Below are 25,196 nucleotides of genomic sequence, written 5' to 3' on the forward strand. Positions count from 1 at the left end.
AAAACAATTACTAAAAAATATTTAAAAAATAATTAAAAAAAAGCTACAAAACTCACATTGTGGCGTTTCTTCATCATTATTTCCGATCAAAGAATACTTTTGTAACTTTGGTCGCTTCGGTGGTTTTTTCGTTTGACGACAGGCACAGCTAATGCCCCAAAATAAGCCGGACAATAGCAAAAAGCTCATGATAATACCAACAAAAACATATAAAATCGACCAATCTGCAAATATGTACATATCAAGTATAAATTAAAATTTCTTATTTTATGTTGCAAATTTACTCACCGCAATTGGCTTCCTCTATGCCCCAGTAATAAGTTATAGAGGGCATCCAGAATGCCTCACAGGTGCATGAACGTGTTATAGGATTACAAATACCATGACCTGAACATTTATTCTGGCATACAGTTGTGCGTATATCCGTGAAATCGGTGCCCAGCAGACCAGCATCGCGTTGGAGCTTATCTTTAAGTAGTTGCTCGACGGTTAAACCGTTAACCGGGTGGCTTTGGCCATCCGCGGCAGTGGACTTAAAATTTTATATATGAGAGAAARATAAATATAAAAGTTTTGGGTAAAGAAATAAATATTACCAACCTCYACATAGAAAATTAAAATTGTTGAATCTGCGCGCCTTCCATCAGACTTAAGTTCGCGCACAAAGATTTTCATATCGCCTAAAAGCAAACCAATCTTTTGTACAATTAAATTAAGCTCCGATTGTTTCAAGACGGAAGGACCCATCGGTATTGTTAATTGCACCAAATTCAATAACAATGGATCTGGATGCACTATAATGCTGACTGTGTCGCTGCTGGACAGGCCTTGTTCGTCATAGACAGTTAACTTGAAAACATAACGGCCATGCACAAGATTTGTTAGCTGCAAAAGAAAATCGTTGGCTTAAACACAAAAAACAAATAGAATAATAACGAAAAACAGCGCAAAAATTAATAAAAACCAGAAAAATGGTTACATCATTATATATATATACACACTTTATAGTCTCCGATGCTCCTTATTCAGTATTACATACTTCGTGTCAATGCATTGCGCTGTTTTTTTTTTTTTTTTTTGTTATATTTTATCTCATCTCATATATACATACAATCAAAACTGGGCGCTTATCGCTGTCACCAACAACAACACCCGCTGCCAAGCTAGCATCTTCACGTGTCCAAACATAACGCTCAACAGCTAAATCATCTGATGAAGATGTGCCATTTAAATACAAAGCGGAGAGCGGTAGCGTGACGCTTTTATCGCCACCGGCATTAGCGACTGGTGGTGCATTTTTCTCTGTTGGGAGTTCAGCAAATTCATTACTTTCACACATTTAATAAATGCTAAATTATGTGYGAACAACTGTGTACTTACCTTGCACCACCTTTACCCAAACACTGTCAGTAGCCGTATTATTGTCCTCATCGACCACACTCAAAACAAATTCATACAAACCAAGTGTTAGGGAAGTAGCGTTCGTAGCCTTAAAGAAATTATACAAATAAATTAAAATAAAAAAGTAAGGTTAGATTATAGMAAGAACACACCACTGATGTAGTATTGGCCAGTACTGCTGTGTTGGGCCCCGATTTTTCTTTCCACAAGTAGCTTTTTATGCGTATGTCATCCGTTGAGGCTGAACCATTCAAAATTACCCAATTCCTCGGTAAGTTTATAGTCTAAAATGATAAATGCATGTTGGTTATAAAAATTTCTCGAATCTATAAAGGCAAATACAAGCATTGGTTACCTGATTTCCACCAGCAACAGCAATTGGTGGTGTATTTGTTTGTGCCTTCACAAACACATTCACTTTGGCTGTACTGGATTGTCCACTGCCATCAGTTACTTTTAACACGAAAGTATAAATACCTTCCTCCAAATTGGAGAGCTGCAGAATGTAAAATTAATATTTTTACGCGCCGCAAAAAAAAAAAAAATATTGAAATGTTACCTGCAAATAAGGTGTGCGTGTATTTTGCATATCAACCGCTTTTGTATCATCACCAGCATCTTTTGTCCATTCCCATGCAATGATTTCGTGATCATCGGTACTAGCAGTGCCATTTAAGGTCACATTATTATTTGGTAGATATAAAATTACAGCATCGCCTGAAAAACATCAGAGTTTTTTGAATAAAAAACCTGCAAAATTTTTTCTATATTCTCCACTCACCGGCATTGGCCACTGGTGGATAGTCCGTGCCCTTGAGTACTGTTATATTAGCCGTTGTCGAATTCGTCACATTGTCGGAATCAGAAACGGTCAATTTAAAAGTGTAATTACCGGGTGAAGTAAGGTCACCCAATTGTAGTATATTCACCTCCGGCAATTTGGGTTGATAACCGATGGGTCCTTGCACAACTTCCCAATGCCAGCTAATAATTTTATCGTCATCAGTACTTGTGCTACCATCTAATATAGCATTTGTAATTGGTAAACGTATAGTTTGTTCTTTGGGTTTGATCACGACTTGTGGCACCCGATTAATGCGTTTTTCTGGTAGTACTGTCACATTGGCCATTGCTTCACCATATGTGCCATTATCACCGGACACAGATACTTTGAAGATATACAAGCCCTCGGAAAGATTGGAAAGTCGCACTTTTGACTGGCTTTGATCGGATATGGTACCATTCATAGGACCTTTCGGTTGTGTTATAAGCGTCCATAAATATTTATATTTGCTACCACTGGTCTCCTCGTCCGGCACTGTAAATGCTGCCAATGTTACTTCTTTTTCTGGCAAACGCACCTCTTTTGACACAACGGAAACTACCAATTTCTTGTCGGTTTCAGCTTTTACCGTGACCGCTGCCATATGATCGTCATCTTCAATAACGGATGGTAGAAGCTCTGAGGCAGCAGCTGACATTGGCAGACGTTGAGAATTGATTACGTCTAATATGGAATAATCAGCTGCACTTGCTTCAGATGTTACGCATTCACCTTGCTGATTACGTACTAATCCAGTAAGGCATTGGCAAAAACCAAGTTCTGAATTTGGACGTACACGTACACACTCCTCTTTTGGGCCACAACGGCTAATTGCACCCATTTCAGATAAGCCCAATTCGCATTGCACATACTTGAATTCTCTTGGTATGTCTGAACCAAAGAAGGACAAATCATCACCACTTCTTGATTTTGCGCGCTTATCATTATTAGGTTGTAATTCATCTTCGTCTTCATACTCCTTTACGAAAAGTAATATTATAAAGTGTGTCTCAGTTTATTTTCTTCTCTTTTTTTTTTTTTTGTTTTTTTTTGTACCCACCTGGTTTCTACTCAAGTAACGAAATTTATGCGGCTGCTTCCAAAAACTCAGCGAATTAGGTCCTCGCTCACCACCACTGGCASTATCAGTATCATCTGCTGTTGGCATATTAATATCACCCTCATCACTCTTCATGTCTTTGATCACATCCAGCCATGTGAGATTCTCATCTCCAGCGTCATGCTTACGTACCGGACTGACCAACATCATTTGCAAACGATCCTTCCCCTGTTTACGCTGCTTCGGCAGGCAACCTTCATTGCTATGGCACCTCACGTGATAGCATTTGTTTTTGTATATGAAAACCACATTACATGTATCATTGGTTCGTGCCTTTTTACAACATGCAGCTAAGCACGACAGTGAATCGACATCTTCGCCTAATCCAGTATCCAATCTTATATACTCTTCAAATGTGCCAGCACTTGCCTCCTCACGTGGCGTCGCATTGTCGAATACGTAATTCAACATACTGGGGCACATTGCCAAAACTGCATCAGCATTACGTGTACTCACCGGTATATCCTTTGTTTTGGTTGAAATTTGCGATTCATCCGCAGTAATATCATGATTTGGTTGTAATACATTTTGTGTCGTTGTAATTTCAGCATTAACATAACTAAAAATTATAAATAAAGCGACTAAACGTTGCAGATGGAGAAAGCTCATATCCGTATAGTGGAATTTACGTAGTAATCACACGAATTACTTAATTTTATCCAGTACTGTATATTGACAAGCGTTTTCTGCGAGGATTGTTAATATGTAGACAATTGAATGAATGCAGCAGATGGTGCAATTATACACCGAAGTTTAGCAAATTTTGCTAATCATACTAAAACTAGAAAAATTTACACTTTTATTGCTATCTTATCACCTCAAGTGGATAAAAAATCAAACTAAGTACCATTAAACTTACGTTGGGTAGTATATAATTTTTTCTTTTGACGGATACAATGCAAAACTTATTTTTCCAAATGGGATTATTGTTCTTTATCCCTTTGTGAAGTACATGCCAAAATCAGCTGTTGRTAATTATTTCGTAAGGGTTGCAAATTTATGTATTCATATAGAATATTCTGCTTTTTTTTCYAAATTCGTTTGCTATACTATATATTTTATAAATTATCCTTAATATATTTTATATATATATCACTTTATCTACTACTATATAAGATGTGACTTTTTGAATGTTTATTTTTTTTTATTACTTGCAAAAAATTTTATTATTAAGCATTTTCACGGATAATTTCACTATTTCCAGACATTCTAAACAAATGCTGCTTTAACTGCACATTTACCAGCTATTAACCGAATTCCGAAAATAAATATTTTACTTAAAAACATCACGTTTAACATATTTCACAAACGTTAGTCTGGCCACCCTTCATAAGTGACAACTGTCAAAACCTCGAATTTTGGACTTTTGTGGAAAAATCAGATTGATGTGAAATTTGTTTTTCCACCCGACATTTGTAAAGAATTCATCTAGATAACCGATTTGTAACAAATTTTATCACATCACAGAGTATTAAATAAAACCTAGCCAGTGAAATAATAATCAACAAATAGTTCAAACATGGCTTTTAATTTCGCAGCGTTCACTTACATAGTGGCTTTAATAGGCGATGCATTTTTAATATTTTTCGCTATATTTCATGTAATCGCTTTTGATGAGCTAAAAACAGACTATAAAAACCCCATAGATCAATGTAACAGCCTGAACCCGGTAAGTAAAATGAAGATGTACACTCTATATTATAAGTAGGCCATTAAATTAGTAGTTGTCAGTCTAATTATAAATTTTTTGCAGTTGGTGTTGCCCGAATATTTACTTCATATTTTCCTCAATTTATTGTTCCTGTTGTGTGGCGAATGGTTTTCCTTRTGTATTAACATACCGTTAATTGCTTACCACATATGGCGGTAAGCATAATTTTAGTAGAATGCCTTTAATTTTAACCAAGAATTTATGGGAATAAAAAATAGAACTTTGAGCATGAATCATCACTTAGATGTTTCTAAAGCTGAAAGTTCAATGCACGCTTCCCCAAAAAAAATACAATATTTCGTATTTTTGTCTACTTTTTAGCTACAAGAATCGCCCTGTCATGACTGGTGCCGGTCTGTACGAYCCAACCACTGTTTTAAGCACAGATAATTTGACGAAAAATATGCGTGAGGGTTGGATTAAGTTAGCCATCTACTTAATTTCATTCTTCTATTATATTTATGGGTAAGTTTTGATTAAGTTATGTTAACCAGATTAAATATTTTCCTTTATTTTACAGAATGGTTTATGCGCTAATATCTACGTAGAAGTAATAAAATATGTAGTGATCTCGAAATTAAACAAAAACATAAATAAATGTATAATTACCACCATCTCATCACTTATAAGAAGCCAGATGAACAAACCAAATATAAAGAAATATTAGTTTGATTTTGGGTAATTATGAGTTGTACGTGAGAACGATTAAAGTCATATTTATTACTACTGTATTCTCAAATTATAAAGATTTGAGATTGTTGCTAGTAATCAACATCTTGTTTGCAAAAGCTTCAAAATGCACTACATAAATTGAGATTTTTTTATAATAAAAGAGAAAAAAACGAATAACTATTTAGCGATTTTATTAAAAAATCTAAAAATCACTAATGAAGATATCAAGTTTTCTACATCATATCTAGCTTAATCGGCACTATCGTATTAGTAAATATGTACAATATTTTATCTACAAACTAGCATACATTTTATTTATCTAATCACGATGAAGTAAAGATAAAATCACATGTGCAACTAAATAATGATAAAAGTAGCGTTTTGAATTTATACATATTTGTTCTTCGGTCTTCTAGCAGGTAGATTCAATTATTTTCACATCTACACACATTGGTTTCGTGTTCAGTTGTGTATGTACGATGTGAATTGCGTACTTAACAAAAGTAGCAGTGTTTTCATAATCACTTTGATGGCAGATGTGTTTCGTGACTTGTCAAAAGATTTGCTCACCTGCAAAGAATGGAATTAAAGATGTTTGAAAACTGATTTATGAATTGGTGGATATTCAAAACCTCCTGTTTGCTCACACATTGCTTCTGATAAATATTTTAACTCTGMTAATTTGCTGTTGCATAGTGACTACGAATAGATTAGAGATAAGTTATGTATACAGAATGATAACTTGACTATTAACAAACTCGAATCAGTGAGCTCTGTGTGTGGGACAGTATAAGTATTTTCACTGCAAATAGCAAATGTAAAATATAAATAGACCTTAAAACGTTTTTGGCTTTTTCTTTGTCACTTCTTTTTATCACTGATGCAAACAATCGGCTTCTCTTGTTGACAATAACAATTTTTTATTTTATTTTATTTTAAACTTTTCAATGTTATTTTATAAATTGATAATTACATAAATCGGTTTATCATTACAATACACATTGTCATAGTTATGTGTTGCTAAAAAAGTTAAATACACCAAAGTAAACATTTTATTTCTCGCCGAATTAAAAATACACAAACACGCCGTAAATGCTTTGATATCAGGCAGAACTTCGGTGCCTTTAAAGCCTTAATACGTTGAATAGCGTGTAAGTTTAGTGAAAACAGAATATAACTATACAAGTTTTGAGAATTCCACAACTTTAATTATAATGACCACAATTAAGTGTTGTATAAAACCGATCTTATTTCACATGGACAACACTTACACGTCATTACGTTAAAAAGACAACGAAGAAAATGAAAAAGAATATCAGTACAGCGAATATTTTAATCATCAGCCACCGATTCTTGGAAACGGTTTGGAAGTACTTCAATATTTCACCATGTGCTGCTTCGATATTAAGTTCAGCATCTTGTATATTTGTGTCGATACGCTCCACAGTTTCTTCCTGTTCTTTAACCATATGTGCCAATTGCTGGAATATGCCGCCAAGTTCTACAATAGTCGATTCAATATTTTGCATAGTCTCAGCACGTTGTTGCACGTAACTATCGGAATCATCATAAAGTGCGATTTGCTGTTGCGTCTGCATACCACTACCACCAACAGCTCCCAGCAATGGTGTCGTGTCACTGGCGGCCATATCAATGCTTACGGCAGAGTTCTCTTCGCTTAAAAGTAGCGAACCTTGTTTCGCTGTACTCGATCGCACTGTACTCGCTGCAATTGGTGTCTGTCCAAATTGATCACGACGCGCCTTCTGATGTTTGAGATTTTCGGTACGTACTTCTAATATCTGTTTAAAGTCTGTGCCCATGCTGGCTAGTTTGGATTGTAAGGCATATACCATGTTCGAGGAATGTAGCTGCAAATGTTTACCAGAGCTTGTACGGCGTTGATCCTTTGAAATATCCTGAAGACGTGCAATTTGTTGATTGAGCGCATTTAAATCGCCTTTTATGATGTATGTTAGCTCTTGAATCTCTTGCGGTCGATCATCGAATAGACTTTTCTTTTTGGCCACTTTAGTAATATAAAAAATTTCTATAAGGTTAAATTATTCAAATATTAGTGGAAATATTCGTACTCACATAATGTTAGTTTTTCCAATTTGGCATAAGCACTGGCAATATTTTTCCCAATATATTTTGCCACCATCATAAACTCTGAATAACTCTGAACCTCTTTCGCTTTACGTGGATCACGAATATTCACAGCGCGTGTTATATTACGTGACTGCAAAGATCGTATTGCATTATTAAATTCGCCAGTCCTATCRCGAGAAGCCATTATGAATATTTCTTCCTTTTCAAATATAGGATCCTCTTCTTCTGTTTCCTCAACTCTTTGTTGCGTATACTCGTATGGAGTCAGTTGAGTGTAAGCGCTGTACTCTTGCGCTGGGTGATTTCCAGTAACGACAGCAGCTGCAGCACTCAAAGGTTGTTGTATGAAGTTGCGTATTGCTTGGCCAGATGTTGCCTGCAAACGTGTGGAAAACGAACGAAAATTCCACTGACGGCTCGCTTTACTATACTTATCGTCGGGATCTTCTACTGAATTATTATTATTAGAATTATATTGTAGACCGTTGTTTGCTGGTTGGGTATAGTCACCAATAAGTATGGTTGACTCTTGCGCTGAACCTGCGATGAATGTTTCCTTGCCACTTGTTGTGGGAGCTACTGCTCCACCAAATAATGGATTTTTGTACTGTTGTTGCTGCGCCTGACCTTGAGATGGAATTAGTGTTGAGCTCTCTTCATAGGATCCTTCATAGAATCTTGTAGTTTCTTGTGGATAATGACGTCGTCGTGTTGGCATCTCATAATCTACTAAGTAGTTATTGGATTTTCCTCCTGGCGTTCGCTTTTTTGTAGTAATATTTTGCTTTTTTCTTTGTTAATAAAAACCAAACATTCGTCACTTTTTACGCATCCATACACACATATGTACCATTGGGACTTTTGGATAATTGCTTTGTAATCCACGTACACAGTTGGGATCACAACAATATATTGGATTTGCTTGTACAAAACGTAGCTATAACTAATTATTTCATTTATTTAAACAGTTTCGTTATTTTGCTATAATGTATCGTCGCTTTTCCACAAAAAATAAAGTGTATAAAATAAAACAAGGTAATACGTGTCTTTCTCTCACAGCTGTCAACCCAATATAATTTAATTGACAGCTTTAAATTATACAGATGGCGCTAAGCTATAAATTTCTAAATTTAATTCATTGAATATTGAACTTACACAAATCTGTAATGACCATTTTTTTAAATGAGTGGTAAATAAATAGATATTTTTTACTCATTGAAAGGAACTAATAAAATTTATGGGTTTTATTTATTTTGTAGCTGTACTCCCCATCTGATCTGGCCATATACATAGTTTTCGAAGATTATTAAAACCCGAATTCGAAGTTCAACAATCACCTGCAATTTCACTTCTACTAAAAAATATTTTCTACATTTAACACCAGTATAATTACTTGACGAATTTAATTAAATTTTCTGAATTGATTGAATATAAAATGACACTTTACCATTTTGGAAATTGTGTAGCACTCGTTTATGTGCCATATTATCTCACCTATAAGTATTCTGGGCTGTAAGTAAAGAAAAATGGGAGTTGAAGCTAACCTATATTTTGAAAAACAATTCATTAATAAAAATCGTAAATATATATACAGTTCTGAATATGGCGCCTTCTGGAAATGTATACAAGCCGGTGGTATTTATATTTTCACTCAACTGTGCAAAATGCTTGTGCTGGCTACGTTTTTTGATTCCGACACTCTGAATGGTTCAGGGGAGGGCTTTAGTTTCTTAGCGGTATATACATATTTCTTATTCATTAAATATCATTTTTTATATAAAATAAAACTTTTTCTTGCTTTTTTAGGAGTTTCTTAAGAGTAGTGTTAACGTAGCCGATTTACTTGGCTTCGCTTTGATACTTTCACGCATACCAGGTAAAGGACACAATAAATTGATAACGACCGGCTTAGGGTGGGCCGCTGCAGAAGTTATACTTTCTCGTGGCATTATGCTYTGGGTTGGAGCACGTGGCACAGAATTCAGCTGGATTTACATACTTAAGTGTCTAGAGTCTAATGTTTTATTGGTAAATTGACAGCAAATTTGAAGTTTCAGTTGTTAACTATTGGTTAATAATTTTTATTTCCTAATAGGTGCAGCATATCACCACTGCCACATTAATGTGRCTTTTCTCTAGGCATGATCTTAACAAAACACTAAAACCTTTAGTGACCATTTTATTAGCGCTGACAATATTTAAGGGCGTTTGGCTTGAAGGACTGCTTAGCGTGCTTACCTTCGGACCTTGGTCGACAATTGCTATAAAAGCGCTGATTGCTTCTATCATGGGATTTATGTCGCTTCATATTTACACAGGATTAGCTCAGCAAATAGGCATTTAAGCTATTAGAAGGTAGTCAAATAAAACTTTTTCTTGTAGTTAGAAATTTAATAAAATATAGAATACAACTTATTTTTAATTACACACACTTATTATTATTTTTTTTAGATTATTCAGTTAGTATTTATTTCAATTGGTATTTCATTTTTTCTTAATTCATGTTTTCTTTACAGACATGTGAATTATAACACGATTAAATGCTAATGCTATAACAACTTGTAATATATATACTTTATAACAAATTCAACAAGTAATATACTTTTCAACAATAACAAGATAATATAACAACAATGTGGCTTTTTAATACTTAACACGCAACTATGCGCAATCCGTTGTTTGAACGTCTGGAAAAAATTTCATTATTCAGTTCGATTCCCTCTATGAGTTTATTTGAAGCTGCGCCCAATTTGATGCATCGCAAATGATTTGTATGCTCGGCTGTAAATAACATAATAAAACCATTTGCGGCAAGCCCTACAGAATTTATATAATTATTTCATTATTAAACGATTTCATAAAAKTCTTAAAGTTATACTCAATAATGCACCGAAAGCCCTCGCAGCTGCTTTTCGACTCATTGTAATTTGTGGAAAAAGCAGTTTCACAGAGATTTCGTCATCCGACACAATTTGGGATCGCCACATATTTAATAGCTTTATCATGATATCGTAAGCTCCCCACTCATCCTGCTCGTTCGATGGTGACTATATATATATAAATATAACTGTTTTATCAAATACGTAATACTTTCTATTAGCTTACACAATTTCTATTAGGGTGCTGCAAATTATTATTATTGAAAATATCAACTTCTATTGTACTGTTTGGCAATAGTGAGCTTTCATTGTAGCGAGCGTCGTGTTGTAACATCTCAGCATTTTCTGGTGTCCTGTATTTTGTTAAATTATTTATAGTTCGTAGATTACGCTTTTCAATGTAGTTCCATTTTGTGTAAACTTGCGTAGCCAAATCATCGGTAATTTCGCAGTTTAAAATTTCTCGTARCAAATTGCGATAAGTAACACTCGCTGTAGTCGCTTCCAAATTAGAAAGTCTCGCTTTGTTCTTTAGTTTAAATTTCCTGTATGCGATACAACTGTAAATTGTGTTTAATTATAGTTTTAAGTATCCCAAGAATTTAAAGTTCAAAATTACTTATGTTGAAGTRTAGTTAATAATTCGTTGGCGGAAGGCAACAGTTTTTCATAGTATTTTCTACCGTTAAGTCTCCGTCCATTATTCCACTTCACTTTAGCTCTTACTTTCCTTAATTTGGCTTTAATGTTAATTTGTGTTTGCATTTGCGCACGCATTTCAGATTGTGTTAATGCCGTACAGGCATCGATAAGGGTTTTACTTAGCTTAGATTTTGATTTTTTCAGATGTTCATTGGGAGCATCCTGAATTCGAAGAAATGAGAAAATAGATGTTCTCTATCATAAAAATAATAAAGGAAATAGCGAATACATTGTGATAATTGCATACTTTGCGCCTTTCATTAAGCATTGAGGTTAGCCTATCCACGTTAGCACTTTTAGGTACCTCAACATAATTATCGTTATTTTCAAAGACAGCACTGCAATCGGTTACGGGCATAACACACAGTTCTGCACGCACAGGACTAAACAAACAAAACGTTAAGTTGGCATTATGCACAATATAAACTAAAACTAGCTCTAATGTTACCTTAATTCATTAACATTACTCTTATCGCAGTTATTTGTTTGAGCTGGTATGAATTTKTTGCTAGTTTCGTTTTCTGCAACAGTGTTACGTGGGGTGTCGATTTCGGGGATTTCAACAACTTCTTGAGATACTAAAAGTAGTGCAAATAATTTTTGTGCACAAAAAAATTATGTCKGCATTTATCGTATTTACCATCATTATTCCTTTGTTTTTTCTCACAAACGGCAAGTGCATTTACAGCCTAAATTGTTTAAAATGGATTAAATGTGTATTAAGAATTTTCATATACACACATACATACCTTTCTTTTAGAAGCCTTTGCAGGTTCATCTACATGCATTATTTTAATTACTATTTTACTTTAAAATTTTATATAAACAATAGAATACTCTACCTGCAAGCAATTGTATAACCGTGGTTAATCCGTCATCCGTGGTATTGCCAAAGCCATCATCTTCATCGTAAGAATACTGCTCATTATGCGTATCAAACTCATTGATGGTAATCTCACGAATATGAATACAAGTTGTCCTATTGTGGCTTTTTGTTTTAGATACCTAAGTATGTAAAAAAAGACAAGTTCCCATGCAAGAACTTCATTTTAATCATTCAGATGGATATCTCAAAAACATACGGACAGGCGAACATAACTAAATACACTCGATTTGTAAATTTTATAAGGTCTCTGACCTTTTCTTCGAGGTGTTACAAACTACAAGGCAAACATAACATAACCTGTTCAGGGTATAATTACATGTTGCACTAGCAATTTTCCTACATGTCTCTATACGGACCTTTTTGTTCACAATTTCCGTAGTTTTGCCCCATTCTACAAATTTTGCTGTCTCATCCAGCAATTCTGTGAAATTTGTAAATGTGAAATCTTGGAAGGAATGTTCCACAGTCGCACGCCGTTTCCTCTTTGCGCTGTAAGTGGTGGAGTAGTTCGTCGGTAGACTATTAACAGAGAAGACATATATGTAAATATGTAATTATGTGAAAAATACAGCGAATACCTTCGCTTTTTGGCTTGCACTGTGCACCAGTTTTTACTCTGCGTTAGTAGTTCTTTTGATTTATCTACAGCAATAGCAATAGCAATTGGAATCTGGCGTTAATAATGCTTTTATAAAATATTTTTGCGTTTCTTACTCAGTAAGTCGTCAACTTGTAGCTCATGGATCCGCAAAGTTGTATAACAGAGACGCGATATGGAACGAAAAGAAAAATCCTCGCCAGAACGCCTGTGTGAAATATCTTGTGTCCGTTGTAAGTCATTAGAAGCTTGTGTAATGGCTAAACGTAATTTATCACTTTATATAATTGGAAATAAAAGAACGCCTTTAAAAACAATTGTGTGTGCTCCGTTATGCCTATAACTTACCAGGTTGTCACAACATTTATTGACTGCACTTCATTGGATTTCGGTAAGGCGCTTTTTCTACTTGTTGGCCATAATTCCTGAAAATCGGTAAGCATTTTTTTAACACAAAAAACTTAAAATTTTACCAACAAGTACTAAAATTGGCTGGTTTTAATTAAAATATTTGTTAAAATATGGCGACCGTTAGTAAACGGCATTTCCGGCCATAACGGCACTTGACATTCTAATGAGCGCGTATGTATGTATTTTCCAGAAATTACTTGCAACCATTATTGCACATAATTTGTAATAATAATGTGAACTATTTGCTACGATAATTTGTTTATAAATTTGTCTATTTATAATTTGTTTATAAATTTTATAATTCAAAAACTTATAAATTTATAAAATTAACTTCCTTTTATGACACTTTTTGGTTATATGCAACCCTGCCAAGCACAAACAGCAGTTCTCGCTAATTCCACTTTGACCTCGCATTCCTCATTAATTTGTAAAAAAAAATTTAGTTTGTATTGTGTTGTATTTGCAYTGTTACTTTGATATCGTTGGTTGCTAACACCAAGTGTCTAATTTCGCATACACATATTAGAATTCAGAAAAACTCAGGAAATCTATTCATTATCCTGCCAGCATACCAAATCAATCAATTAAAATGGTGAGTTGGAAATAATTAAACTTTAATATTAGTATAGTTACTGCATATTATGACTAATACAAATCGCACGTCGTGGCCGACATATCAACAGAATGGAAGGGAGTGCGATGTCGAAAAAAGGGTGCGGAAAATAACTGAACCATTAGTGAATCAACGGTTATTGACAATGGTGTTATTATTGTTTTTGATGGATTGCTTCAATTTATGGAATTGATATTTGTTGCTTAATGTTTTTTTTTTTTTTAATGTGTTATCCCTAGGGTGATAGCAAGATCTGTGACATCAGCGACGACGTACGTGACGCATTAAAGAAGTTTCGCTTCCGCAAAAGTACAACAAACTCAGCACTGATATGTAAGTAAAGCCATTTATTTTCATTTTTTTTTTCATTAGGCATGCAAATTTGGCGGTAAAAATAGCTGTATTACTAAATAGTAGGTGTTTTAAACGCTTTCTCCTTTCCTATGTTATTTATCTCATTATTTGCATATTCTCTACATATGTATATGTATATGTGATATGATTTCTAATGCAAAAAATTGTGAATTGGTGCCAAAACAAATTATAAAAAGGCAAAGTATTCGTATTTGTATACTCTGAACGAGGTGATATTAAGTTATCATTTATCTGGTATATTAATATTTCATACATTATTATTATTTTTTTTTTTTTTATAGTAAAAGTCGATCGTGAAAAGCAACTCGTCATTTTGGACGAACTCTTGGAGGATATCTCCGTTGATGAATTACAAGAAACACTGCCAGGGCATCAGCCTCGATATATCATTTATACGTATAAAATGATACACGATGACCAAAGAATTTCATACCCAATGTGTTTCATATTTTACACACCACGCGATAGCCAGGTGCGTGACATTTATATGAACTTCCCATAAATACAACTAAAAACTCTATTCMCTTTAAACTATTAGATTGAGCTGCAAATGATGTATGCTTGCACCAAAAGTGCACTCCAACGTGAGGTGGACTTAACTCGTGTCTACGAAATACGCGAATTAGATGAACTCACTGAAGAATGGCTCAGGGAAAAACTCAAGTAAAGCAGGCTGCGGGGTTTATAAATATACAAAATGATAAGCAATATTGTGTATATGTTCGTTGGTGTACATAATGTGCATGGACTTACCAAAATACCAACGATTTTTCACCAAATACATACATACATACATATATCTAATGATGCAAAGGATATGCAGCAAGCATAAAGATAACACGCCCAAAAGTAAATACTTTAAAGTGCAGGTATTTTTTTCAATATTCCTATCATAGAGAGACAAAAACGCCAAATACTTAAAAATATTCCAAACTAAATGTAAAATGTAAATTAGATATTACATTCCAAGATTTTTTATAATACATAGTACATATATACATATGTACATAGTATATTAGTTGTAGCAACATATTTTCAGTAGCGTTCGCGTAGTGTCGGTAGTGAATACGAAATGAAATACAAATACACCATATGTTTTATACATATTCATAATATGAGAAGCTGTGCTTGCCAAATTTAATTTTATTTACTTATAATACTACAATTTTTTATTTTAGTATTAGCGTTTTTTTATGTATTGAATTTTACAATACGTGCATAATTAAATGGAAAACATTCACATTTGTATACACTTTATCAATATACATATACGTAAAAATAAATATACACACAACATAGTTAAGAAGATATCAACGCATTAATTATCGGCAAGTTGTTGTCCAACTGTGGCTTGCGCTGGTGTAAACAATTACAACAACAATATCTTATTTATTAATATTTAGCTATCTGAGTTTTAAAAAGGATGCAAACGCTGGGCCGCATGCATCATAGATAATGCGGCAGTGCTTTGTGCAGACGCTGCAGGCGGTGGTGGTGGCGGCGGCTGTGCTGCTGCAAGCATGTGTGCCATTGTCGGATGGTGTGTCATGTGCGTGGGATGATTGGGCTGCAATGGTGTGTTCAAAGACAAATGATGTGTGTGCGGATGTAGGCCATCATGTGTGAGGGCAGCATGGGTTGGCGGCGGCGGCGGGGGTGGCGCAGCTGCGTGATAATGATGTGGCATTTGACTTGTTAGCGGCAAATTCAAAAGATTGCTATTGGCATGAGAACGAAAATGCACACTTAAGCTGCTCGCCGAACCGAATTCTTTATCACAATCGGGACATTTGAAATTTTCCTGGAGCACAGCTGTACCTTGAAGCGAACTGTTTGGCACTACACCGCCTACAACAACTATCGGATCAGGACAGGTGGTATCTACTGCCTCATCCTCATCATCTTCGCTGCGTTCGTGGAGGGTATGTTGTTTACGTTTATGCGCTTGCATATCACGCTGACGACTAAATGACTTKCCACACACATCGCAATGATGACTTTTTAGCTGTGCATGTGTAACCATGTGTTTGGTGAGATCACCCGCATTGTAGAAAGCCTTTTGACATACGGGACACAATTGATCWCGTATGCCGGTGTGTATTTTTTGATGCGCCTGAAAGTTACCCAGTGCGGAGAATTGTTTTGAGCAAATCTCACATTGAAATGGACGTTCGCCGGTATGTGTACGCTGATGTATGTGCAAATTATACTTCTGCGCAAATCGTCGAGGGCAATAACTGCAGCCAAATGGTTTTTCGCCTGTGTGTGTGCGCAAATGCATTTGCAGCTGAGCGGAGCACTTGAAGGTTTTGTTGCATTCATAACATGTTTGTGGTAGTTTTGGCAAGGGTTTCGGACCACGTCGCTTATGTTCTTCTGGCGGTTTACGCTGATAACGTGAACGTCKTTTACTAAGTAGTGTAAAATGTTAGAAATACCAGGTGGCTATTTTTTGTTTACACTCACCTTTTCTTAACATTCTCACCTACATCTGATTCCTCCTCAGAATCGGGGTCCAAGTATGTAGGTGGCTTATGGCTCAATGAAGCAACTGGCAAGTCCGTGTTTGTTTCGGCATCGCAAAAACTTGTTTTGTGGTAAAAAGATACATTTACATATGCGCATACACATCTAATGTTTATAACATACCCATATCCTCTGTCCTGCAAGCCCAAATATTGTCGCAGTCTCATGTCTGAGTTCTCACACTCTTGCTTGAAATGGTACGCCACACCCAAACGGTAAATGCAATTATTGCATATGACTGCAGGTAAACCATCACTTTTATAAACCTTAAAAATCAATATGTTTTAGTAACTTTTTCATGGACAAACACAGAATCTTGTGATTTGGTACGTACCCTGATTTTGGCACACATCATCAACATTGTGCAAGGCATCATCGCAAATTCAGTACTGTATATGGACGTAAGTGCTCCTTCTTCTAGACATACTCGACAAATTTTATGAATATTATAGTCCATATTGCAATTTTTACAGCTTTCCACAAATTATAAAATAAACTTTATTTACGAATGTGAGGATACAATTAGAAATCAAAATAAARGTTGCCACATCGGTTATAAAATTTAAACTTGAATTGAATTTATTTAATAATAACTCCTAAATACAGAAAAAGCGTTTGGGAGTTTAAGACATACAAATTAAATCGAGTACTTCATTTAATATAAATGACATGTTCAAATTCTTTCTTCAACTTCCAATGAAGTAATATTGGCAAAAATTATAATCGTTATTAAAAAAATGTCAAATAAAATTCCAATTTATTGTGCAATATTACTTTTTTTTTGAACACATTGTTACCGACTATCATCTGAGTTGTCATATGTGACAGCTCGTCGAATTGCAGCCAAGTTTACGCGTGGCGCCTGCATTGCCGACGACTTCCTTTCTAGTTTATTTCTTAAAGGTATGCGTACTTATTTTTCGCCAACTACCGAAAAAATCTAAAAACATCAGTGAACTAATATGCGGAATATTAAAAATTATGAAGCAAAACCAGTTGCAAATGTTTAAAGCTTGCTATGCATAATAACTAATGTGTGTTTTTTAATTTCATATACAACTTTTCCGCGATTGTATTGGACTGCCCTYCCCCTATACCAATTCTGTTGTATTTGTTACAATGATGATTGCTGCGATGTATTGCTACAGCGGACAAAATGGTTCAACGTTTGACTTTGAGAAGACGTTTGTCTTACAACACCAAATCYAACAGGAGGCGTATGTAAGTATTTTAAGGAATCGAATTGCCATAAAATTACTGTAATGAATAGTGCCGGTGAACGCAAAATTGTAATKTATTTGTGTGACACATAATTGGTGGTTAACTAYAGAATGTAGTTTGGCATAAACAAGACTTGTTGTTCGGCATCTACTGTTGGATTAATAAAATTTTTAATGTACACTTTTACTGACATGGCATGCTATTCTCTGCAGTATCCTTTAATTTCTAAAAACTAAAATTTTATATATTTTCAGTGTGCGCACACCTGGCGGTCGCCTTGTGTACCAATATGTAAAGAAGAACAAGACCGTCCCAAAGTGCGGTCAATGTAAAGAGAAGCTAAAGGGTATTCGTCCCACACGCCCATGCGAACGTTCCCGCTTGTCGAAACGTCAAAAGACCGTTGCCCGTACCTACGGTGGTGTTTTGTGCCACAGCTGTCTGCGTGAACGCATYGTTCGTGCCTTCCTTATTGAGGAGCAAAAGATCGTAAAGGCGCTGAAGAGCCAACGTGAATTGTTGGTGAAACCAGTTAAGCCCGTTGCTGARAAGAAACCCGCCAAGGCGCAAGCCAGCAAATCTGCGGGAGGCAAATCGGCAGCCAAGAAACCCGCCCAGAAATCCACTGGTAAATCCAAGAAGTAAACAATTAAAATTGGACTAGCATTGGACGGGGGTGTTTCTATTTAAAAAAAAAGAAGTTGGAGAAGAGTGTAAAAATTGAAGTGTACGTTGTAACGTATAATGGATGAGCAAAAATAAAAGCGCTGTTCTTTTTTAAAATGAAGACTTTCAATCTAATGGTTAGGGTTTATGAAAAGTATCAGCATTTACTAACTGTTGATTATTGTAAATTTTGTTTGAATTTATTGCTCTTATACATGTGATATGTGGCTACGCATATTTTTTCTGTTGCATTTTCCCACAGATGTTCGATAAAAAGATTATACTCGATATAAAATGCAACCATGTGTTTACTTTTCCCATCTACGTTTTGTGGCTGTCATTTGTACATTTCTCAATGTGTGTTTTGAATTTCGTGTTTTTTTTAGTTTCAATTTCAATTAAAAATGGCCGAAGTGTTGTTGTATCGCGGACGCAGTCGCGCTTCTGTTTTTAGTTTTGTGCTTTTTACCGTATTCCTATTGGAGTCTGAGTGTGGTAAGTGCATTTAGCAATGTTTAAATAATCAAGTGCATTCGAAATTATGATAAAAGTGTGCGGGGTTCATTATTTACGGGTATCGGAACTTCTGTGGCTTCAGTGATTTTTTTTCGCAAAATGCAGGCATTCCATGCAGGTGTATTTGTGTGTGTGTGTTTTCATATTGCCGTTGCGTTTTGCTGGGAGCGTGTTATGGCTCTCAAAATGCCAATTGGAATTCCGCTCACACAATACCATGCAATTGTCCATTCCTATAGAGTATTGTTGTTTCACTCTAACCAGTGTCACATCAATATAAATTGCTGTTTATTTTGACCAATTAGTTTGGTGTTATACGCTATTCGTTGGTAGATGGCGCACAATATTGGCGGGAATAATTGAATAAAATGCAAAGGAAATTCAGTTTTGAGTTCTTTGTGAGAAGTTAAGTTCGCAATTTTATGAAAAGTATACATTTTTTGTGATTAAATTGAGTTTTAATATTAAGTAGTGTGGTATTGACTTTAATCATGCATTTATACGAAAAATTACTGTTGATGATATTAATTTCAGGTAAAATTATGTTTGTTTGCTATTACCACATAAGAAAGTAGTTATTGGTGCCGCTTCCGGTGAACTTACGGAAATTAGCAATGCTAATGTGTATATTTTATAAATTTAATGCATTGAGACAGCATATATAGTGATCAACAATAATATACAACAAATTCCATTAAAAAAATTCAACTTTTCATAGCGTAGATACAGAACATCTCATTGTGATGGCATACGCTCTTCCCACAAGTACTTAATTGCTTTACAATTACCTATCTAATGCGCCCTTTTTACCATCTTAACTAACACATTCTCTTTTGTGCGTAAAACCAAACCATATTCATAGCGAATGTCATCGGGATTGGTGACTGGCAGCAGCCGGAAATTCTGCAAAATGCCCACCAGCATAGCTTTAATCTCCAGCATGGCAAATCTTTGTCCTGCAAGTGTGTTTATATAAACATTTTTGTATTGAGTTTATACATCTATTTGCGTTAACTAACCTATGCAATTCCTTGAACCAGCGCTGAAGGGCACAAAGGCAAACGGATGTCGATTTATGCTATTTTCTGGTAAAAAGCGATCTGGATTGTATTTTAAAGGATCCGGAAAATGTCGTTCATCGCGCATTATATCGAGTATGTGTATATTGATCTGACTGCCAGCGGACAATATCACACCATTGAGTTCTGTATCCTCGCGGCAGTAACGCGAAATGAAGGGCACAGAGGGTTGGAGACGTAGTGTTTCCTTTACAACACATTCCAAATATCCCAACTGATTGAAGTCGAAAATGCTCATTGATGGCAAATCTGCAATTCGAAATTGTTTAATTGATGTCTTTTGTTGGTTAGTTTTTTTTTCTTCTGTTTTGGTTTTTTCTTATATCTCGTGCAATGCTCACCGCTATTTTTGACTTCTCGGTAACATTTCTCTTGTATATCCGGGTGTATGGCCAAATTGAATAATGTAAAAATGAGGCACGTTGCAGTCGTATCATAACCCTCGAATAGAAATGTATTAACTTCATCACAAATGCCTCTATGATCAATGATTCCTTCGTACTCGGCGTGGAAAAGCATATCCAACATGGCGTAACGTTTTCGCTTACCAATTTCATCACTAAAAAATTTCATTTTAATATTATTAGTGACATTTAGTAATTATGTTTTGTTTTACTCATTTTCATGCATAGTTTCGTTGGCAAATTGCCGTTTTTGAAATTCCTCGCGTTTCTTTGTTATAATCTTACTGCTGAAGTCATGTGCTACCTTCAAATTTTTGTAAAATCCTTTGTAATCGCCGAACAATTTGAATATCCAAGGAAAATACATGAACGGATTGCATGTCCGGTTCACCATCACTAACTCTATGTCATGTATGACCTTGCGATACTCGCTGCTGCCAGTTATGTCATCCAAGCAAATGCCAAGCGCGGTTTCTTGCAAGTAAAACCGAAAAGAAATATTTGACGGGGAATTGTGTGTGATTATTTAGCATAAGTGCATACAAATTATTATTTCTTACCACAAACACTATTTAAAGTGAATTCCGGTATAATTTCATTTAGATTTATATTTTGATCCTTCTTCGCGCTTAACAAGTTCACAAGTTTTACAGTTTCATTTCTAGCAACAAGTAATAAAAGCTTATTTTTTACATGGTCGAACTTGATAACTTGAATTTGTATCAAAACTTAYTTGAAAACTTCAATAAAACTCTGCAATATATTAAAGTGAAAAGCTGGTGTGAGTAATTTTCGTCTGTCATGCCATTGTTGGTCTATAGATGTTCAAAATATATATAAAAATATGTATGTATAGTCAAAGTTTCATAAATAATTTTTACCAATAGTTTAATTCCTTCTTACCCGAGCTCACAAGCAATCCCTCACCCAGGAATGGACGCACCAAGTCATATAAAATGCCTTTTGTGTTTAATGTTTGACTTTGAAAAACCTCTTGTATGGMTTCCGGGCTTGTTATTGAGTAAATGACCCCTTTGTAATAATATAAAGCGTAAGGTTTACCTTTAGCGCTTTGATAGAGCTCGCGAGACCAGTAGTAAATATCCTCTGCAAAGGAAGTAATGAAAATTTTATTATAAAATTAAAGAATTGTTGAAAAGTACGAATAACTCCAAATAGTCCAACTTTCAACGCACTTTCAAAATAATGCATAGATTTCAAAAAGTAAAAGTTTCAAGTAGTAACAAAACAAGTTATAGTGATCCGATGTGATCGATCAGCTTTTATGGCAGCTATAGGCGCCAGTGTTCTGATCTGAACGATTTGCTCGTAGATTGCAGCGTTGTTTTGAGTAATAATTCATGCCGAATTTYGGGAAGATGTCATGTCAAACAAAAAAGTTTTCCATAGAAGGATTTAATTTAAATCGCKCAGTTTGTATGGCAGCTATATGTTGTACTGTTCCGATGTGAACGATTCATTTGCAGATTGTAGCGTACATGTCAAATTTTGTGAAAATATCTTGTAAAATAAAAAGGTTTTCCATACAAAGACTTAATCTGGATCGCTCAGTTTGTACGACGGCTTTATACTATAGTGTTCCGATCTGAACGATTCGTTCACAGATTGTAGCGTTGCTTCGAACAATAATACATGCCAAATGCTGCCAATGCTATCTTGTTAAATGTTAAAAGTTTTTCATATAACGACTTAATCTGGACCGGTCAGTTTGTATTAGAGCTATATGCTATAGTAGCCCAATATCGGCGGTTCTGACAAATAAGTAGCGTCTCGGTAAGAAAAGAATGTGCGCAAAATTGCAGACTGATATCTCAAAAACTGAAGCCTAGTTTGYGTATATACGAGTGTGGCGAAATGGAATCAGCTCGTCACGTTATTTATATAATTATTATATAAATTCTGATTCACTTCCTTCTGAGTGTTACGAACTTCATGTCAAACTTAATATAACCCGTTCAGGGAATAAAACGTGCTGATAAGTAAGTTTCACGGCACTAAATACACATTGGTGTGCACTCACCCGGATTTGAATTCAATATGTCGAAGTTGTTGCCAAAAATCGTGCGTCCCGGCACTATGTACACCTTATCCGTTACTTTACTACCRTCCACCGTTTTCAAGCGTTTACAGAATGCCAACAAATAGTACACTTTACTGAGCCTTTTCAAATACAAAGTCAATCCTAAGAGGAATATTGAAAAACACAAAAGAAATGTAAATAATGACATTGCACAAACTGCACTGAATTGCAAGGCATTGCAAGCGTGTCGAAGTAAACACGRAATTTAAAAAGCTTCTATTCTATAATCTTGTTACTCGAATTATTAAAAGCGGATTATATGCTTTCTTAATTGATAACAATTATATTTATAAATATTGGTCGTGTGCGAAATGTTTGCGCGTTGATAATACAAGTAAATGCATGTAATTTATAAACATATAGTACATACATTGTAGGTATATATGTATGTATATGCATAATATTATGTGAAGATGTCTTATATGACGGTTGTACTAAAAGATTTCTGAATTTTTTTTGAATAAAGAATGGGAAACAACTTTAACTTCGACAGCACTGACATTTTTAACATAAAAGGGTGTAAAAAAATCTTTGCCGAGATTTCGATCAGCTTCTATGGCAGATGTACATATGTATGATATAGTGGTCCGATCTGAATAATTTGTTCGGAGTTGGTAGCGTTCGCTTGAACACCAATCTATGCAATATTCCGGGTAGATGTCTTCTTTTTAATATACATATATCCGTATATATTTACATTTCAATAAAAATCCGAAAAAGTATATCCCTAATCCCAATGCTTATTGCACCTGTGATCTCATTTTCAGTGTAGTTCAGTTGTTAATACATAGTATTTTAATTTGATTACACTAATTAATTTATAATAACGGCTCTTTTAATTAGTTGTTCATTAATGGTTGGAAACTTTTTGGATTAATAAAAAGATCTATTTATATAACAGTTGATCAAGCTTTAAAGCTCTACTTTCTAGATTTCAATTATTTGTGTTATCAGTTCATATGTACATTGCGACAAAAAAGCACCCGGTTCCCAGTGGGAGGTGTATTTTTTTCAAAGGGGGATTAGTGATATGCGTGAACTCTGTAGTTCGGTATATTGTCAAAAAAGTTTTGCGGTATTTTTTTTATTGAATTTTCAATTGTTCATAAAATTGGTTACAATAATGCGATTCAAGTCAAATATGCGCCGTTTTGTTCGATGACGTGTTCCCAACGAGATGCCAACTTCATAATGTTCCTCTCATAGAAGCTCGCTTCCCTATTGGCAAAAAACTCGGAGAGCCAATTTTCACAGGACTCTCTTGTGGYCAACTTCAGACTACCAAGCGCGTTCGCCATGGACAGAAACAGTTCGTAATCACTTGGTGCGAGATCCGGACTATACGGTGGATGCAAAAGAACCTCCCATCCAAGCTCCCGGAGCTTCTGGCGCGTCACTAGAGATGTGTGTGGCCTGCCGTTTTCCTGATGGAAGACAATTCGGCCTCTGTTGATCAAAGATGGCCTCTTCCGCATGAGTGCTGCCTKCAAGCGGTACAGGTCCAAATTGAGCGTTTGGCCATAGGGAAGCAGGAGAAAATACCGCAAGACTTTTTTGACAACCTAATATATTGTAAGAGGAGTTGTTTAAATTATAGGCCTATCATTCCGCTCGAGTTGGCATTGGGCGCTACGAATACCTAAACTTCGACCTGAATGCGAAAGCATCTCAGTAATGTTTTTTTTTTAGTGACAACCTCTGGCGGGACAAAGTCCTGATCATTTCCGGTATCCTAAAACTCACTGTTGTGGGAATCTCAGTAACCAAAGTGACTGCTTCTCTCATCAAGCCTCAATCCAATTACCGCAGTAGATGTGTTTTCATCTGAAAATATCAACAGTTTAAGATGCATCTAGCAACTTTAATCTCGTTAGTATAAAACTGCTAAATAAAATWGAAAAGTCCGGCTTTAAGAAAAACAATTTATTCTTCCATAGTTGCTTGTAGTAGCGACAAACTTCTTCGCCGTAGATGAGTTATGGTCACACTGACCATTTATAGATGAAACCACCACCAACAGCAGCAGCAACAACAATAACAATAACGGCAATCAGCTTTGGCCACATATGGTTAGATACTGTATGTCATAAATGATGATAATTGCTTGTGACAGTGCTGTCTAATGCTTGCTGCCTTCACTGCCATAACAGCAGCGCGGACGGATTAGGGGTACCACATACATAAATGCCAACTGGGGAAGATGCTGCAATTGATTTGGCGAACATTGCTGCGGTTGATTGGCAATTGACGATCGGCCAGATCGATATGATCGATGACAATTGTCCAGTATCGCTTACCAAACAAGTATATTTCTATGCTTGTCTGCGCGCGGCTAGCAGCAGCCATTTGTGGCACAGCASAAGCAATGCAGTTGCCGCTG

The 25,196-nt window shown here is 35.4% G+C and overlaps 9 protein-coding genes across 10 annotated transcripts in view; 4 read left to right on the top strand and 5 right to left on the bottom strand.

The window, feature by feature from the left end:
- LOC108978623 (dyslexia-associated protein KIAA0319-like protein) overlaps positions 1-4,291 on the bottom strand; it is a 5,751-nt gene extending 1,460 nt beyond the window's left edge. The window contains exons 1-11 of the mRNA XM_018949003.1: positions 4,204-4,291; positions 3,285-4,125; positions 2,183-3,203; positions 1,961-2,118; positions 1,757-1,897; positions 1,554-1,685; positions 1,381-1,489; positions 1,112-1,302; positions 601-885; positions 289-532; positions 57-224 (exon numbers count right to left, since the gene is read on the bottom strand). Of these exons, the coding sequence (XP_018804548.1) occupies positions 57-224; positions 289-532; positions 601-885; positions 1,112-1,302; positions 1,381-1,489; positions 1,554-1,685; positions 1,757-1,897; positions 1,961-2,118; positions 2,183-3,203; positions 3,285-3,953 (3,118 nt within the window). The 5' untranslated portion in view covers positions 3,954-4,125; positions 4,204-4,291. The remainder of the gene's footprint in view (positions 1-56; positions 225-288; positions 533-600; positions 886-1,111; positions 1,303-1,380; positions 1,490-1,553; positions 1,686-1,756; positions 1,898-1,960; positions 2,119-2,182; positions 3,204-3,284; positions 4,126-4,203) is intronic.
- A 376-nt stretch (positions 4,292-4,667) lies between these two features.
- On the top strand, positions 4,668-5,904 carry LOC108978596 (protein cornichon). The gene is made up of 4 exons (XM_018948964.1): positions 4,668-5,013; positions 5,098-5,210; positions 5,377-5,520; positions 5,576-5,904. The coding sequence occupies exons 1-4, from the start codon at positions 4,864-4,866 to the stop codon at positions 5,601-5,603; spliced, it is 435 nt and encodes a 144-aa protein (XP_018804509.1). The 5' UTR covers positions 4,668-4,863; the 3' UTR covers positions 5,604-5,904.
- A 1,047-nt stretch (positions 5,905-6,951) lies between these two features.
- LOC108978595 (syntaxin-5) lies at positions 6,952-8,896 on the bottom strand. The gene is made up of 2 exons (XM_018948963.1): positions 7,825-8,896; positions 6,952-7,756 (listed from the first exon to the last, which is right to left on the bottom strand). Exons 1-2 carry the CDS (start codon positions 8,555-8,557, stop codon positions 7,005-7,007), a joined length of 1,485 nt encoding a protein of 494 aa, XP_018804508.1. The 5' UTR covers positions 8,558-8,896; the 3' UTR covers positions 6,952-7,004.
- A 242-nt stretch (positions 8,897-9,138) lies between these two features.
- LOC108978598 (transmembrane protein 147) lies at positions 9,139-10,473 on the top strand. The gene is made up of 5 exons (XM_018948966.1): positions 9,139-9,351; positions 9,434-9,575; positions 9,646-9,867; positions 9,935-10,194; positions 10,356-10,473. The coding sequence occupies exons 1-4, from the start codon at positions 9,275-9,277 to the stop codon at positions 10,181-10,183; spliced, it is 690 nt and encodes a 229-aa protein (XP_018804511.1). The 5' UTR covers positions 9,139-9,274; the 3' UTR covers positions 10,184-10,194; positions 10,356-10,473.
- Positions 10,474-10,480: 7 nt separating this feature from the next.
- Positions 10,481-13,521, bottom strand: LOC108978597. The gene is made up of 13 exons (XM_018948965.1): positions 13,253-13,521; positions 13,021-13,181; positions 12,885-12,948; positions 12,663-12,825; positions 12,263-12,425; positions 12,170-12,198; positions 12,061-12,109; positions 11,869-11,998; positions 11,650-11,803; positions 11,338-11,582; positions 10,945-11,278; positions 10,718-10,886; positions 10,481-10,656 (listed from the first exon to the last, which is right to left on the bottom strand). Exons 1-13 carry the CDS (start codon positions 13,345-13,347, stop codon positions 10,490-10,492), a joined length of 1,923 nt encoding a protein of 640 aa, XP_018804510.1. The 5' UTR covers positions 13,348-13,521; the 3' UTR covers positions 10,481-10,489.
- Positions 13,522-13,736: 215 nt separating this feature from the next.
- Positions 13,737-15,421, top strand: LOC108978600 (glia maturation factor beta). Its single transcript, XM_018948968.1, has 4 exons — positions 13,737-13,907; positions 14,168-14,261; positions 14,585-14,775; positions 14,842-15,421. Exons 1-4 carry the CDS (start codon positions 13,905-13,907, stop codon positions 14,968-14,970), a joined length of 417 nt encoding a protein of 138 aa, XP_018804513.1. The 5' UTR covers positions 13,737-13,904; the 3' UTR covers positions 14,971-15,421.
- Positions 15,422-15,617: 196 nt separating this feature from the next.
- LOC108978599 (zinc finger protein 32) lies at positions 15,618-17,330 on the bottom strand. The gene is made up of 4 exons (XM_018948967.1): positions 17,164-17,330; positions 16,953-17,095; positions 16,770-16,889; positions 15,618-16,714 (listed from the first exon to the last, which is right to left on the bottom strand). Exons 1-4 carry the CDS (start codon positions 17,284-17,286, stop codon positions 15,718-15,720), a joined length of 1,383 nt encoding a protein of 460 aa, XP_018804512.1. The 5' UTR covers positions 17,287-17,330; the 3' UTR covers positions 15,618-15,717.
- Positions 17,331-17,708: 378 nt separating this feature from the next.
- Positions 17,709-18,837, top strand: LOC108978560 (60S ribosomal protein L34). The gene is made up of 3 exons (XM_018948903.1): positions 17,709-17,732; positions 17,978-18,050; positions 18,305-18,837. The coding sequence occupies exons 2-3, from the start codon at positions 17,986-17,988 to the stop codon at positions 18,693-18,695; spliced, it is 456 nt and encodes a 151-aa protein (XP_018804448.1). The 5' UTR covers positions 17,709-17,732; positions 17,978-17,985; the 3' UTR covers positions 18,696-18,837.
- Positions 18,838-19,814: 977 nt separating this feature from the next.
- Positions 19,815-22,992, bottom strand: LOC108978541 (probable cytochrome P450 4ac1). Of its 2 annotated transcripts, none has more exons than XM_018948872.1 (8): positions 22,757-22,992; positions 21,619-21,822; positions 21,449-21,530; positions 21,276-21,376; positions 20,928-21,189; positions 20,653-20,870; positions 20,252-20,560; positions 19,815-20,188 (listed from the first exon to the last, which is right to left on the bottom strand). In XM_018948872.1, the coding sequence occupies exons 1-8, from the start codon at positions 22,962-22,964 to the stop codon at positions 20,025-20,027; spliced, it is 1,548 nt and encodes a 515-aa protein (XP_018804417.1). In that variant the 5' UTR covers positions 22,965-22,992; the 3' UTR covers positions 19,815-20,024. The 2 variants fall into 2 exon arrangements, with proteins under 2 accessions (XP_018804417.1, XP_018804416.1); XM_018948871.1 differs by having other exon boundaries at positions 20,653-20,876.
- Between the last annotated feature and the right edge of the window lie 2,204 nt (positions 22,993-25,196).

This window comes from Bactrocera latifrons, unplaced genomic scaffold (genome assembly GCF_001853355.1).
Source record: "Bactrocera latifrons isolate USDA-ARS-PBARC rearing strain unplaced genomic scaffold, ASM185335v1 scaffold_124, whole genome shotgun sequence".
NCBI lineage: Eukaryota > Metazoa > Arthropoda > Insecta > Diptera > Tephritidae > Bactrocera > Bactrocera latifrons.